At 42.1% G+C, this 16,947-nt stretch overlaps 1 protein-coding gene across 3 annotated transcripts in view; it reads left to right on the forward strand.

The window, feature by feature from the left end:
- Positions 1–16,947, forward strand: part of SP140 (SP140 nuclear body protein) — an 87,369-nt gene that overhangs the window by 18,203 nt on the left and 52,219 nt on the right. Inside the window, exons 6-12 of one of the 3 annotated variants that reach the window (XM_034955335.3) lie at positions 1,048–1,140; positions 1,923–2,000; positions 3,947–4,096; positions 4,916–4,999; positions 7,012–7,092; positions 9,342–9,443; positions 11,473–11,553. In XM_034955335.3, coding sequence (XP_034811226.2) covers positions 1,048–1,140; positions 1,923–2,000; positions 3,947–4,096; positions 4,916–4,999; positions 7,012–7,092; positions 9,342–9,443; positions 11,473–11,553 — 669 coding nt within the window. The remainder of the gene's footprint in view (positions 1–1,047; positions 1,141–1,922; positions 2,001–3,946; positions 4,097–4,915; positions 5,000–7,011; positions 7,093–9,341; positions 9,444–11,472; positions 11,554–16,947) is intronic. The other 2 variants (XM_034955336.3, XM_034955337.3) reach the window with 2 other exon arrangements.

Below are 16,947 nucleotides of genomic sequence, written 5' to 3' on the forward strand. Positions count from 1 at the left end.
ATAATTCTGCTAAATTTTCCTAAGTGTACGTTATAGTAGAAATATGCTAGAGAAGGATGATGTCTTTCATGTCTACTAATAATAAAAACTTGATTATACCTACCCACCACTTACTTTCTCTAGAGAATAAAAACTATTATTGTTTGTTACTATTATTATTTTGTCCCTTACTATATAGAAAGCCTTCAAAAGAAACATGTTCCATCAGACCAACTACTCAAAAAACTAAATGATAATTTTTGCCAAATATTTTCCATTGTGTTACTATCTTACATAGTTATTGTTCAAAGAATTTTGGCAAACAAGATGTCATTTTATCTCCACAGCTTATGAATTTAGATGGATAAACTTTTGCTTATTTGTATTTTATAGCTAAATAAAGTAGAAGTAGAAGCATAGCAATGTGTAAGGTCTTTTACCAGGTCAAATTAGTCAAGCAAGAACATGACCCACATCCCTGCTGACTCACTGTGGTGATGGTTGTGTGAATTTGGCAGAGATCAGGGTAGCCAGGGTCATGGATTGGAGTTCACAAAGGAGACCCAAGGAGGCCTGCAGGTTCTTAGGGGAGTGGGCCAGGGCCTGGTGCAAGGAGACTCTTATTCAACAAAAGCATTTCCATGGCCAGAGCAGGGAAAAGCAGAGAGAAACGGTAAGATTGGAATCTGCCATGCGGGATGCAAGAAATCCAGAAGAAGAGAACCAGAAAGAAAAATGGAGACACAAGTAGGAAAATGTGATGGAGGGCATTGAAGAGCAACAGAAAAGAAAAAGAGAGGGAATCCCAGGGAGTCAAGGAGATGGACGGTGCTTCATGGCGTAGAAGCAAGAGTGTGTGGTAACCAAAAAGTGAGAAGGAGAAAGGAGGTATCAGAGAGATGATCAGAAGGAAAACAGGCAGAGCAAGGCTGTGGCGGGGCTCAGGCAAGGTCCTTGGAGCAATAGTGTTTTTTTGCAAGGAGAAGCTCACTTGAATGCTGAACACCAGGATTCAGCAGGAACATCCTGAGGTCTGTGCTCTCATCACTGTGCCTTGTTTATTTCCAGGTTTCTCTTCAGAGTCTTGTGAGCAATTAGCTCTCCCAAAGGCTAGTGGAGGAGATGCTGAAGATGCACCCAGCCTACTACCAGGTGGGGGAGGTAATTATGATTTAAATGACCAATTATCTCATTAAATTAGTTGGCCTATCTCTATGCAACCAACACTTCCTTCTGTCTCCACCACCACCCCTGTAACACACTTTTGTTCAGCCCGTGGTTGTTTTCCCCAGGTGTGTGGGAGGCAAGAGGTAAAGGACAGCTAAGTCCTTTAGTGGAGGGGCTCCTGGGCAGAGAGCTTAAGGGTACAGAGTAATAAAAATTACTCTGATTGGAGGCACCAAATGGTGTTGCCTAAGTGGGCCCAATTTTATCTACATGAATATTGAATCTAAATCCTACCAGGATGGAGTTTGAGAAAAGAGAGAGAATTTTAAACTTACTTGCCAGGGATTATTTAGGAATAATGAAATACTGTATATAGAAGAGACAAAGTGGAAGTGACAAAGTTAGAAGAATGAATAGGGATATAATGGGGCAAAGAGGTAACAAACATCACGAAGGAAGAAAGAGACAGAAATGCAAAGAAATGGTAGAAGTCAGGGAGAGGAAGTCAAGTCAAAGAGATCCTGGAGTTGGTTTATGGTGCAGATGCAGCAATGTGTAAAGACAGGGTTAGAGGGAGAAAAAAGAAGGAGAGAGAGGGAGAGAGGGGAAAGGGGCCTGACAAGGTGCTAGAAGAAGTAGAGCCACTTTTGTTTGGTGCAAAGATACCTTTATTCCCAGGGAGCAGTTCTATACCCAAATATTAGAGCTCAGCATGGATCCAGGTAGGTGTCCAGGTCACTGCCAATTGTCTGTCATGTTCCTCTTTCACTCTGCAGTGTCCTGTAAACTTGCTATACAAATAGATGAAGGAGAATCAGAAGAAATGCCCAAGTTACTGCCTTATGATACAGAAGGTAATTAGGATTTAAATTAAAGCTTTATTTTTCTGTCAACATACAAAAACACCTACTCTTTCATCTCCCTTCCCATTCCCCCATCTATTCATGTATTCATCCATATATCCATCCATCCATCCATTCATCCATCCATCCATATATCCATCCATCCATCCGTATATTCATCTGTTCATCCATCCATCCAGCCATCCATCAATCCATGCATCCCTCCCCACATACAGACAGAGACAGTCTATGTCCAGCTTCTTCCTGCTTTCCTTAAGAGACACAAGTAGCAAAAGAAGGATGAGCTCAGACTGGTTGGGGCTTTCCTGCATATAGGACATAGGGAAAGAGAGAGAGAAAGAAAAATATAGTTTGAATCGTTAAATAAAGAGAGATCTGAGTGATTGCCAGTTTTACCTAAATAGTTGTGGGATCCAAATATTACCACGTTGGGTAACATTTGGGTAATATTACCACATTGGGTTATAAGGAAGGGGAGATAATTTTCAACTTATTTTCTCGAGGTTATGCCAACAGCATGGATATAATGAGTATATTGCAATATAGAAAACTCAGTGAAAGACTGTTGAAATGAACTTCACAAAGGGAAGGGTCCCTGCCCCTTTGTTAATGGCAAAAGATAAGACCTTTGATACTATGGGAGAAAAATAAGACAGAATATACAGAAAGACTGAAATTTAAATTTTTAGATTTAAATTTTGGATTGAAAAATTAGGAACAGAAAGCTAATTAGAGAGAACAGAGAGAGGCATGGAAATGAGCACCATGGAAGAAAGGAGATAAGCTTGATTATTAAATATGGCACAGGAATTAAAAGGTGGAGAAAATACTGTGAGAGGAACAGAGAGAAGAAAAATGCTCGAAGACAGAGACAGTGGAGGAGAGACACGAAAGTTGTACACAGAGAAAAAGAGAAAGGAGAATAAGTGAAGTTAGCAGAGAGTGAAAACTGCTTGCAAGAGATAGGGAACAATATGGGACATTGTAGGGCTGGAGGGAAGATTCACTAGACAGGAATAACTTCTGGCCCAAGAATGAGACATGTTAGCAGCGAGTTTTCACATTATGGTGTCCCCAAGCTACCAAAATGGCACCTGTAATGTCCTCAGAGGCAGTCGACCTCCCCCTGAGGCTTTCATGTCTCTCCCATCTATAACTTAATGATTTCAAAACAGATATGTCCAGATTTATCTTCTAAGTTCATTCATCTGAGTACCTGAATACATTCATGAAGATATTTGAAAGACCTCTCCATTTGGATGTTTTTCAGGAACCTCAATACAAGACACCTCCAAGAGTACATACCATCTTTCCTGACACAGATCTGACTCCTCTCCCAGTGTTCCCTATCTCAGGATGAAACACTATTACTCCATTCTTGAAGCAGAAACCTAGGAGCCACTCATGACTCTCCCCACCTCCCTCAACTTAAACACCCCATCAACCATCCAGTAGACTTTTAGTGAGTTCTACATATCTCACCTGTCCATTTCCTTCCACCCCAACACAACAACTCTGGTAAGATCTCTCTCTTGGACTGGAGCAACAGCCTCTAGACTCACATCTTTCCTCTGATCTTGTACCTCTCACATCCATTCTTTCCAACTCAAACAACTCTTTCAAAAATTGAAGTTGGCTTATCTTACATTTCTACTTTAAATCAATAACTACTTGGGGTCATAAGGATTAAATCTATTTTTTCCCCCAGGGCTCCAGCTTCATGTCTGCCTCTCCTGCAATTACTTCAAGGTTTATATACAAATTTTCTAGTCATTGTCATTTTCTGATGACTCTTTCTCATCTGAGCTTTCCTAAAGGCTTAGCCCTGTGCTTGGAAAAGTCATCTTGTTTCACCACAATCTCCGTCATGCTCACTAATCTAGTGAAATCATATGGAAATTACATACACTCTCAGAGATGCCTTTTTTGATCCCTAGTTCTAGAAAGCAACGGGATGACAGATGCGGCAAGGACATACAGCACAGCGCCAGGGGAGAAACAGGGAGAGGAGGAAGGCAGGAACAGTCCCAGAAAAAGAAACCAAGACAAGGAGAAGTACCAAGAGAGTCCAGAGGGAAGAGACAAAGGTAGGAACAGAAGAAGCAGAGACATGTGTCAAGGGTGAAAATGAGAGTGCCAACATGGGGTGGGAGACCAGGTGGGCAAGGTTTCTGACAGTCTCTATCAGATTACTGGATTGCACAAGAGCTCCTTTTACCCTCACAAAATCTTTAACATCGATATGCAAACAGCTATATGTCTATCTTACAGACTGAGAAATAAAGCACAGAAATGCAAGCAGGATATTATCACAAAGGCAAAGTAGAAAAGGAAGAGTGGGCCCCAGTGTCCTGGATGTGTCACTGGGTGATGGTTGTGCAAGGCCAGCTGGGGGTTCAGGGCCGGGTCACAGGGTCAGAATAGAAAGAAGCCCAAGGAGTTCTGCAGGTTCCCGGAGGAGTGGACCAGGGATCAATGTAAGGCTTTAAGGAAAAAAAATGCTAATGGGAGGGAAGGGAAATCATGGAAACACAGCATGGAAATAGAGCCTGCCCTTTGGAATAGGAGAGGGATCTAGAATAAGAGCTAAAGAAATAATAGAAAAGGGATATGGTATCACTGAAAAAGAAAAAAGACATAGAAACAGGAGACAAGAGAAGCCAGTTGGAGAGAAGACCAGACAATCCAAGTGCTGCCCAGCTAGGAGGGAACTATGTGGAGGCAGAACTGTGAGGAGCACACTGAGAATTACAGAGAAGGAGAAAGAGGAGCTGCAACAAGGTGGAGAAAAGGCGGAACTAGACAGGGGTGGCTCTCAGCATTTGCCCATCTTGGATGGCATGAACACACTGAGGCCTGTGTCCAAGTCACCCTCTGTGGTCTGTCAATTTCTTGTTTATCTGCAGAGACCTTTGATCTAAAAACTCCCCAAGTCACTAATGAAGGAGAACCAGAGAATGGGCTCTGTCTACTACCAGGTGAAGGAGAAGGTAATTATGATTTAAGTTTTTAAATATTTGAGTACATCTTTGTTTTCTAGTTGGCATGGAAAAAAAGTTTCCCTTTCTCCCATCCTACCCTTCCCTTCTTCACATTCGCATACATACAGATGGAATTATGTCAATTTTCTGTTGTGCCTTTTTGAAAACTGTGAGAGAGACAAAGGATCAAGGTGAGCTGAGCCCCTGAGTGGGGACCATATTTCTGCATGGGGAACGTAGGGAGAACGAATATACCAGAGGTAGGCTGGGGCGCCAGAGAAGTGCGTGGGTGATGTTATTAAACACACATTAAACCTAAATAACAGCAGATTATGGCAACTGACGCAGGGGAGAATGTTTTCAGCCTACTTCCAGAAGGATCTGGAGCACAGACATGTTTTGTGAAAGACCGAAGGCTTGCAACTGAGGAAAGTCATGCAGGAGACCCTCGGGATGGTGCTGACAAGGGAAGGACCTGTGGTGCTATAGCCCCTGCGAGAACAGAAGATCTTTTCCAACCTGGAAGAAGATAACTTTGAGAATGAGGAAAATATATAAAATAAGGGACATTTTACCAGCATCTAGGAGCATAAGATAAAACCCAAAGAAACAGAAAAGGAGAAAGTAGAAGACACATAGAAAGGTGATAACCTCAAGGAGAAAAATTAGAGAAAATTGTACAAATGGTAGCAAATACAATAACAACAGCAATATGGGAAGGAAGCACAGAAGAAATTATGCAGAGAAAGAAACAGATCAAAATAATTAAAGAACCCATAAAGAGTGAAAACTGTTGTCCAAGGAAAGGAGCAGGTCGAGGGCCTATGGAGCTGAAGTCAGTCACTAGATAGAAGCAGCTCCCAGCAAAGGGCACCTCTATCAATAGTGAGTTTTCCAATCCAGGTCCCCCTAGGTAGAGAGTGGCACGGAAGCATACTCAGAAAGTAAGAGTACTCTTTCCCCAGTCTCATCTGCTCAGGTAGTGGAATGATTCTCATGTACATGTCTGCGATGCAGACCTGCTTTCCAAGCTCTTCCATCCATGTGCCTGAAGATATTTATCCCAGGACCCTGCCCGTCGCAATGTCTTTCAGGAACTACACACATCCAAAAGGGAAACCAACACCTCCTCCGAACCTAGAAACTCCCCTTTCTTCAGGGTTTACTCTGTCAGTAAAGGGATGAATATCCTGTTTGCTCTTCTACTCATCAGACTCTTTTTCTCTGCTTTAGCACAATTGTTCTCTGCTTTAGCACAATTGGCAATTGCAAGATGTCAATCAGATCATTTTCTTTTCCCCTTAGACGCGGTGATCTTTGTTGCACAGGATTAGATGAGTTATCCTTCCTGTGGATTTCTGTGGCTTCCACCCTTCATGGGGCCCCAGCCCATATCATCTGTCTCATCTCTACTAATGGCATCAATTGTTTCAGGAGCTGCAATGATCTGATCTTTCTTTTATATGTGGGCCCTTGAGCCACATTTCCCCTGTACTCTGTGTTGTTGCCTTGGCCCACTCTGCTCCTGATCCCTTTCCTTACCTGGTTCATTTCCACCATCCCAGGGATGCCTTTCCTGATGCCCAGTATGAGAAAGGGGGTGACAAGGAAATAAATGAGATGGGGAAAGCCAATAAAAAGCAGAGTCAGGGGTGCAAGAGAAAAAGGCAGGAGCAGAGAATGGAGCAGAAACACATGGAAACAAAGAGAAGCACCTGGAGCCACTGGCAGCAGGAAAGCAGGGCAAAGGCAGAAGAAATGTGCATAGGAAAGGGGGAGGGGGAGAAAGAGAGAGAATTAGGAGTCCAGGCAGCAAGTGAGCTGATGGATGGTTCTCAGCCTTGGTGACAGCAACTGGAGTGCATCCACTTACAGGCCAGGTGAACCCACCTACAGAACCCACCTACAGGCCAGGAGGGCCTGGGTGACGGACAGCCCCACCTAGGAGATACTTCAGCTTCCCACGTCTTCACTAAGTTTTCTCTTCATAATTTCTTGAGGGATTTCTTTTCTTTCTGCAGAGGGCAGTGATGACTGTTCAGAAATGTGTGATGGAGAAGAGCCCCAGGAAGCCTCTAGCTCCCTAGCAAGATGTGGGTCAGGTAAAGAAGGGGAGGATTTCTGGCCCTGGGCTGCAGAGTGTCAGGAGGTTGAATTTGGAGCTTGTGTTTCCTGATTGTCTTTCCTCCAAGTATACTTCACAGTGAAAGAATGCAATTAAATCTGAGATTTTTCACATTTTCTATACATGGATATTTGAGAAATGCAGGGAGGAATCTTGATATAGAAGTCTGTGTTTAACGGAATGGGTTTTATTGTTTGAACATATGTGTTTAGATAATCACGTGGTAGTTGGATTATGTCAAGGCAAGGCAATGTGTTCTCTCCTTCATATTCTCATGCCTATTAATACTGAAGCATTAAAATATTTTACTGAATAAGATCTCCTGATACCCTCACAAAACCTTAAGATGGGGGCAGACAAACTGGGTAATCCTATTTTACAGATGAAGAAATAAAGGTCAGAATATGCTAGGAGGAAAAAATGCTCTGTGCCTTTATTTTTCTTCACTATCAATAGTATTACTTGAATTTAAAATTCTATTCTCACTCACTTTTTCTATGGGAATGAAAAAGCTTATCATCCCTCTGCTGGTAGATACTTTTTATCATTTTATTACAAACTTGACAAAGCCTTCAAAGAAATGGTATCCTACCCTCTAATTGACAGAATTCAGATGAACTCTTTATGAGACTAAATGCTATTTTTGACCAATACTCTTCATTATGTTATTGGATCATGCAGTATGTTTTTAGAGGACTCCGATAAGTGTTACATTTTTACCCTCAGAAACCTCAAGATTTAGGCAGGGAAAGTGCTGTTATTGTTGTTTTGAGGAGCCAGAAACACAGACGTACATGTGACACCGGTGTTTGTTAAGACCCAAGAAGGATGGAAATGCGGAGACCAGTGTCCTGGATGACTCCTTACAGGCTTTCAGTTCTGTGAGGCGGGCATGGGTTAGGGTGGGGTCCCATAGACTGAGTCCAATGTGGATGCCCAAAGGGTTTTTAGGAATCTGAGAGACTCTACCTGGGTTTAATGGAAAGAGACTTTTATTAACAAGTAAAGCAAGCTTAAGGAGAGGAGTGGAAAAATTATTGAGAGTTAGAAAGTATGTAAATATAATCCGTGATACGAGATAGGAGATATCCAGAAAAATAGAGCCAGGAAAGATAAACAGAGATAGAATGTGCGTAGTAGATGTAGCATATCACTGAAGGAGAAAGAGACAGATATTCAGGGAGAGATGTTTGGAAGAGAAAGTCCACAGAGCCAAAGAGGACAGTTGCCTTCATAGAGTAGCACTCTATGAAGGTGTATGAAGATATAAGTGTATACCTTCATGTGCCTTAATAGGCATAGAGTGGGGCAAGGACATAAAGCACAGGACCAGGGATGCAAGAGGGAAATGAGGGAGGCAGGAGCAGTCCCAGAAAAAGAAACCAAGACAAGGAGAAGTACCAAGAGAGTCCAGCGGCAAGAGACAGAGGTAGAAACAGAAGAAGCAGAGACATGTGTCAAGCGTGAAAATGAGAGTGCCAACATGGGGTGGGAGACCAGGTGGGCAAGGTTTCTGACAGTCTCTATCAGATTACTGGGTTGCACAAGAGCTCCTTTTACCCTCACAAAATCTTAAACATCTGTATGCAAACAGCTAAACGTCTATTTTACACTGAGAAATAAAGCACAGAAATGCAAGCAGGATATTATCGCAAAGGCAAAGTAGAAAAGGAAGAGTGGGCCCCAGTGTCCTGGATGTGTCACTGGGTGATAGTTGTGCAAAGTCAGCTGGGGGTTCAGGGCCAGGTCACAGGGTCAGAATAGAAAGAAGCCCAATGAGTTCTGCAGGTTCCCTGAGGAGTGAACCAGGGATCAATGTAAGGCTTTAAGGAAAAGAAAAATGCTACCGGGAGGGAAGGGAGATCATGGAAACACAGCATGGAAATAGAGCCTGCTCTATGGGATAGGATGGATCTAGAATAAGAGCTAAAGAAATAATAGAAAAGAGATACAATATCACTAAAAAAGAAAAAAGACATAGAAACAGGAGGCAGGAGAGGCCAGTTGGAGAGAAGATCAGACAATCCAAGCGCTGCTCAGCTAGGAGGGAACTATGTGGAGGCAGAACTGAGGAGGACACTGAGAATTAGAGAGAAGGAGAAAGAGGAGATGTAACAAGATGGAGAAAAGGCGGAACAAGACAGGGGTGGCTCTTAGCATTTTCCCATCTTGGATGGCATGAATGCACTGAGGTCTGTGTCCAAGTCACCCTCTGTGGTCTGTCAGTTTCTTGTTTCTCTGCAGAGACCTTTGATCTAAAGACTCCCCAAGTCACTAATGAAGGAGAACCAGAGAAGAAGCTCGGTCTACTACCAGGTGAAGGAGAAGGTAATTATGATGTACATTTTTAGGTATTTGAGTACATCTTTGTTTTCTAGTTGGCATGGGAAAAAAGCTTCCCTTTCTCCCATCCTACCCTTCTCTTCTTCACATTCGCATACATACAGATGGAATTATGTCAATTTTCTGTTGGGCTTTTTTGTAAATTGTGAGAGACAAAGGATCAAGCTAAGGTGAGCCCCTGAGTGGAGACCATATCCCTGCATGGAGCATGTAGGGAGACAGAATATGCTAGAGGTAGGCTGGGGGCACCAGAGAAGAAGTTCCTGGGTGATGTTATTAAAAACACATGAAACCGAAATATCAGCAGGTTATGGTAATTGAGGCAGGGAGATTGTTTTCAGCCTACTTTCAGAAGTATCAGGAACACAGATGTAAGTTTTGTGAATGATTGAATGCTTGCAATTGAGAAAAGTCATGTGGAAGACCCTTGGGATGGAGCTGACAAGCAAAGCGTATGCAGTTTTACAGCCCCTGCGTAAACGGAAGAACTTTTCCAACCTGGGAGAAGAGAACTTTGAGAGTGAGGAAAATATATAAAATCATGGACATTTTACAGGCATCTAAGAGGTTAAGGTAAAACCCAAAGAAACAGAGACAGAAAAGGAGAAAGTGAAAGACAAAGTAGAAAGAGGATAATCTCGATAAGAAATAAGAGGCAGAGAGAAAAGTTAAGAGAAAATTATACAAATGGAGGCAAATACAAATGACAACAATGTTGGAAGGAAGCACAGATTAAACTATGCAGAGAAAGAGATCAAAATAATTAAAGTACCCATGAAGAGTGCAAACTATGTCGGAGGAAAGGAGCGGGTTGAGGGCCTGTAGAGCTGAAGTCAGAGTTACTAGACAGCAGCAGCATCCAGCAAACGGCACCTCTGTCAATAGTGAGTTTTCTGATTAAGGTCCTTCTAGGTAGAGAGTGACACAGAAGCATACTCAGAGGGTAAGAATTCTCTCCCCGCAGCCTCATCTGCTCAGGTAGTGGAATCATTGTCAAGCATTTAATATCTGTCTGTTAGGCAGGCCTCCCTTCCAAGCTCTTCCATCTGTGTGCCTGAAGACTTTTATCTTGGGACCTTCTTTATTGCAATGTCTTTCAGGAACTGAACACTTCACAGTGGAAACCAGCACCTCCCCTGAACTTAGAAACTCCTCTTTCTCCAGGGTTTGCTGTCTCAGTAAAGGGATGAATGTCCTGTTTGCTCTTCTACTCATCAGACTCATTTTTTCTGCTTTAGCACAATTGTTATTTGCAAGATATCTATCAGATCATCTTCCTTTCCCCTTAGATGTGGTGATCTTTGTTGCACAGGATTAGAAGAGTTATCCTTCCTATGGATTTCTGTGGCTTCCACCCTTCATGGGGCCCCAGCCCATATCATCTGTCTCATCTCTACTAATGGCATCAATCATTTCAGGAGCTGCAATGATCTGATCTTTCTTTTATATGTGGGCCCTTGAGCCACATTTCCCCTGTACTATGTGTTGTTGCCTTGGCCCACTCTGCTCCTGATCCCCTTCCTTATCTGGTTCATTTCCACTATCCCAGGAATGCCTTTCCTGATACCCAGTATGAAAAAGGGGGTGACAAGGAAATAAACAAGATGGGGAAAGCTAGTAAAGAGCAGAGTCAAGGGTGCAAGAGAAAAGGATAGAAACAGAGAAGGGGGGCAGAAATGCATGGAAACAAAGAGAAGCACCTGGAGCCACTGGCAGCAGGAAAGCAGGGCAGAGGCCTGAGTCTAATGTGGAAAGGGGGAGGGGGAGAAGGAGAGAGAATTAGGAGTCCAGGCAGCAAGTGAGCTGATGGATGGTTCTCAGCCTTGGTGGCAGCAACTGGAGTGTGTCCACCTACAGGCCGGGTGAACCCACCGGGCAGACCAGGAGGACCTGGGTGGGGGACAGCCCTACCTGGGAGATACTTCAGCTTTCCACATCTTCACTAAGTTTTCTCTTCATGATTTTTTGTTGGTTGTATACTGAGACCTCTGAGGGATTTCCTTCCTTTCTGCAGAGGGCAGTGATGACTGTTCGGAAATGTGTGATGGAGAAGAGCCCCAGGAAGCCTCTAGCTCCCTAGCAAGACGTGGGTCAGGTAAGGAAGGGGGCGATTTCTGGCCCTGGGCTACAGAGTGTCAGGAGGTTGAATTTGGAGCTCGTGTTTCCTGATTGACTTTCCTCTGCATATACCTCACAGTGAAAGGATCTAATTAATCCTGAGATTTTTCACATTTTCTGTACATGAATCTTTTGGGAAATGCAGGGAGGAATCTTTATACAGAAGTCCATGTTTAACAGAATGGGATTTATTCTTTGAACATATGTGTTCAGACAGTGAAGTGGTAGTCAAAATATGCCAAGGCAAGGCAATGTGTTCCCTCCTTTATATTCTCATGCCTTTCAATACTACAGTATTAAAATATTTTACCAAATAAGATCTCCTGATACCCTCACAAAACCTTAAGATGGGGGCAGGCAAACTGAGTAATCCTATTTTATAGGTGAAGAAATAAAGGTCAGAAATATGGTAGGAAGAAGCAATGCTCTTTTGCCTTTATTTTTTCTAGCTATCAATACTATTATTTGAATTCATATAAAATTTCTATTCTCAGGAACAATTTTACACTGTTGGTGGGACTGTAAACTAGTTCAACCATTGTGGAAGTCAGTGTGGCGATTCCTCAGGGATCTAGAACTAGAAATACCATTTGACCCAGCCATCCCATTACTGGGTATATACCCAAAGGATTATAAATCATGCTGCTATAAAGACACATGCACACGTATGTTTATTGCGGCACTATTCACAATAGCAAAGACTTGGAACCAACCCAAATGTCCAACAATGATAGACTGGATTAAGAAAATGTGGCACATATACACCATGGAATACTATGCAGCCATAAAAAATGATGAGTTCATGTCCTTTGTAGGGACATGGATGAAGCTGGAAACCATCATTCTCAGCAAACTATCACAAGGACAAAAAACCAAACACTGCATGTTCTCACTCATAGGTGGGAATTGAACAATGAGAACACTTGGACACAGGAAGGGGGATATCACACACCAGGGCCTATTGTGGGGTGGGGGAGTGGGGAGGGATAGCATTAGGAGATATACCTAATGTAAATGATGAGTTAATGGGTGCAGCACACCAACACAGCACATGTATACATATGTAACAAACTTGCACGTTGTGCACATGTACCCTAAAACTTAAAGTATAATAAAAAAAATTTCTATTCTCACTCCCTCTATGGAAATAAAAAAGGGTATCATTCCTCTGCTGGTAGATACTTTTTTATGATTTTTTCACAAACTTGACAAAGCCTTCAGTGTAATGGTATTCTACCATCTAATTGGCAGAACTTAGATCAACTATTTATGAGACTAAATGGTATTTTTGACCAGTACTTTCCATTATGTCATTGGATCATGCAGTGGTTTTTCAGAGTACTCTGATAGGTGTTATAATTTTACTCACAAAAACCTCAAGACTTAGATAGGGAAGGTGCTGTTATTGCTGTTTTAAGGAGCCAGAAACACAGAAGTGCATGTGTCACGGGTGTTTGATAAGACCCAAGAAAAAAGAAAGAGCAGAGACCAGTGTCCTGGATGACTCCTTACAGGCTTTCAGTTCTATCAGGTGGGCATGGGTTGGGGTGGGGTCCCATAGTCTGAGTCCAATGTGGATGCCCAAAGGGTTTTTAGGAATCCAAGAGACTCTACCAGGGTTCAATGGAAAGAGACTTTTATCTAACAAATAAAGAAAGATTAGGGAGAGATAAGGAAACATTATCAAGAGTTGGAAAATACTTGAATGTAATCTATGATACGAGATAGGAGATATCCAGAAAAATAGAGCCAGAAAAGAGAAACAGAGAGGCAATATGAAAAGTATATGTAGCACATCACTGAAGGAGGAAGAGACAGTAAGGGAAAGGAGATGTTAAGAAGAGAAAGTCCAGAAAGCCGAAAAGAACCATAGATGCCGTCATAGAGTAATAAAAAGATATCACTAGTAGAAGGGGCTATCACTTAGGCTGGGTGCGGTGGGTCACCCCTGTAATCCCAGCAATTTGGGAGGCCAAGGCAGGTGGATCACTTGAGGTCAGGAGTTCAAGGCCAGCCAGGCCAACATGGTAAAACCCCATCTCTACTAAAAATACAAAAATTAGCTGGTTGTGGTCGAGCACACCTGTAGTCCCAGCTACTCGGGAGGCTGAAACAAGAGAGTTGCTTGAATCCGGGATGTGGAGGTTGCAGTCAGCTGAGATCACATCACTGCACTCCAGCCTGGTGACAGAGCAAGATTCCATCTCAGAAGAAAAAAAGAAAAAATAAGGGGCCACCACTTAATATCAAACAAAAGGCTGAATTTATTGTTCAATTAAGGGATAGTTGTGCTTGTGGGTCAGTTTCTCTGAACAGAGAACGTTTGTGGAAGTGTGGATCTTGGTGACTGGCGGCCTTCAGAAGTGAGATTTGTTAGTGGTTAGCTGACCTTTAGTGAAAGCAGGGTCACTGGAGTGTGGCTGTTACTGACTGTCTGACTTTCAGAAGCATGGGGAAGTCAATGGTTGGCTGGCTTTCAGAGGCCTGTGTACTGTCCAGAAGCTATTGTTGATTAATTGGGATGATTCTGGTTGTTATTGACCATATGGCCAAACAATAATGAGTTTTCCTAGAAGTGTAGCAACTTTCAATTATCAGTTTCCCCTTTAGGAAATCTCTCATCTAAAGCTGCAGGAGGCACCATCAAGTATTTTCCCCATCCAAGGTGTCTTTTCTGGAAGAACCCTGGAAACAAAATCCTAGGATTCCCCTTCACTGAGTAGGAGTTATAGAGTTGCTAGACTTAGAGTGTTATTCTTGCAAAGGATGACATAAGAAAAAGTAATGATGTTTTACAATACGTTAATGGAATGGCACACAACTGTTGAAAGTTTTTAATTAGCAACAGAATTGTGCTGCTTGCAATACTATCCTATTTATTCCCTTTTGCTCCAAGAATACTCACCAGCCACCCTTGTGGCTGCAGCGTTTATCCCAAGTAAATTTGCCATGAAATATCTTGCTTTTATTATTATTTTCACACCACTCTAATATATTGACTTTGGAAACAAAAGACATTCTTCTAATTATAGCATTCTGGTTTTAGTAGTGGTATTTCCATTTACAAAACACAGTAATTGTTGATCACTGAAAATGTCAAATCCTGGAAAACGTGGCTTTCCCACATGTGCTGTTAACATTGTTACTGAACAATTGTTGGCCGAAGATTCATTTGATGAATCATATATTTTTAAAATAGATGATTCTGATATTGGTTCTGTTTGGAAATAACTCCAAGAACAGTTTCTATATTTTATTTTCACATTGAAAATCAATCATGTTTGCTTCAGCCTCAAAGAATGTGTTTACGTAAAGTTAAATGAGTGCAGCAAGCTGCACTTTTTTTTTTTCTAAACGGGAACAGAGTTAAAGTTGATCCAAGTACAAAATCTCCAGAACCATGGACTAATGCAGTCACCTGCAATTGCTTTGAGGCAACTAGGATGAGATGTGGCTACTAGCAATGGCTCTTTGATGTCTGTCACGTTTTGAAGTGATACCCCTAGAGCATGGCCTGTTTGTTTATTTATTTATTTATTTTTATTTTTCCGTAAGTTATTGGGGTACAGGTTGTATCTGGTTACATGGGTAAGTTCTTTAGTGGTGATTTGTGAGATTTTGGTGCACCCATCACCTGAGCAGTATACGCTGCACCATATTTGTAGTCTTCTATCCCTCGCACCCCTCCCACTCTTCCCTCCAAGTCCCCAAAGTCCATTGCATCATTCTTACACCTTTGCGTCCTCATAGCTTAGCTCCCACATATCAGTGAGAACATACAATGTTTGGTTTTCCTTTCCTGAGTTACTTCACTTAGGATGATAGTCTCCAAGCCGGGCATGGTGGCTCACGCCTGTAATCCCAGCACTTTGGGAGGCTGAGATGGATGGATCACCTGAGGTCAGGAGTTTGAGACCAACCTGGCCAACATGGCAAAACCCCGCCTCCGCTAAAAAAAAAAATACAAAAATTAGTCAGGCATGGTAGTGTGTGCCTGTAATCCCAGCTACCAGCGGGGGCTGAGGCAGGAGAATTGCTTGAACCCGGGAGATGGAGGTGGTAATGAGCTGAGATCACACCACTGCACTCCAGCCTGGGTGACAGAACAAGACTCCATCCCCCCAAAAAAATAGTCTCCAATCTCATCCAGGTCACTGCAAATGCTGTTAATTCATTCCTTTTTATGGCTGCGTAGTATTCCATCATATATATATATATATATATACACACACCACATACATACATATATACCACAGTTTATCCACTTGTTAATTGGTGGGCATTTGGGTTGGTTCCACAATTTTGCAGTTGTGAATTTTACTGCTATAAACATGCATGTGCAAGTATCTTTTTCGAATAATGACTTCTTTTCCTCTGGATAGATACCCAGTAGTGGGATTGCTGGATCAAATGGTAGTTCTATTTTTAGTTCTTTAAGGAATCTCCACACTGTTTTCCATAGCAGCTGTACTAGTTTACATTCCCATCAGCAGTGTAGAAGTGTTCCCTATTCACTGCATCCATGCCAGCATCTACTGTTTTTGATTTTTTGATTATGGCCATTCTTACAGGAGTGAGGTGGTATCGCATTGTGGTTTTGATTTGCATTTCCCTGATCATTGGTGATGTTGAGCAATTTTTTCATATGTTCATTGGCCGTTTGTACATCTTCTTTTATGAACTGTCTATTCATGTCCTTAGCCCACTTTTTGATGGGATTGTTTGTTTTTTTTCTTACTGATTTGTTTAAGTTCATTGTAGATTCTGGATATTAGTCTTTTGTCAGATGTATAGATTGTGAAGATTTTCTCCCACTCTGTGGGTTGTCTGTTTACTCCGCTGACTGTTCCTTTTGCTGTGCAAAAGCTCTTAGGTTTAATTAAGTCCCAGCTATTTATCTTTGTTTTTCTTTCATTTGCTTTTGGGTTCTTGGTCATGAAAGCCTTGCCTAAGCCAATGTTTAGAAGGGTTTTTCTGATGTTATCTTCCAGAATTTTTATAGTTTCAGGCCTTAGATTTAAGTCCTTGATCCATCTTGAGTTGGTTTTTGTATAAGGTGAGAGATGAGGATCCAGTTTCATTCTCCTACATGTGGCTTGCCAATTATCCGAGCACCATTTGTTGAATAGGGTGTCCTTTCCCCACTTTATGGTTTGTTTGCTTTGTCAAAGATCAGTTGGCTGTAAGTATTTGGGTTTACTTCTGGGTTCTCTATTCTGTTTCATTGGTCTATGTCTATTTTTGTACCAGTACCACTCTGTTTTGGTGACTATGGCCTTATAGTATAGTTTGAAATCATGTCGTGTGATGCCTCCAGATTTGTTCTTTTTGCTTAGTCTTGCTTTGGCTTTGTGGGCTCCTTTTTGGTTCC

This window comes from Pan paniscus, chromosome 13, assembly GCF_029289425.2.
Source record: "Pan paniscus chromosome 13, NHGRI_mPanPan1-v2.0_pri, whole genome shotgun sequence".
NCBI classification, from domain to species: domain Eukaryota; kingdom Metazoa; phylum Chordata; class Mammalia; order Primates; family Hominidae; genus Pan; species Pan paniscus.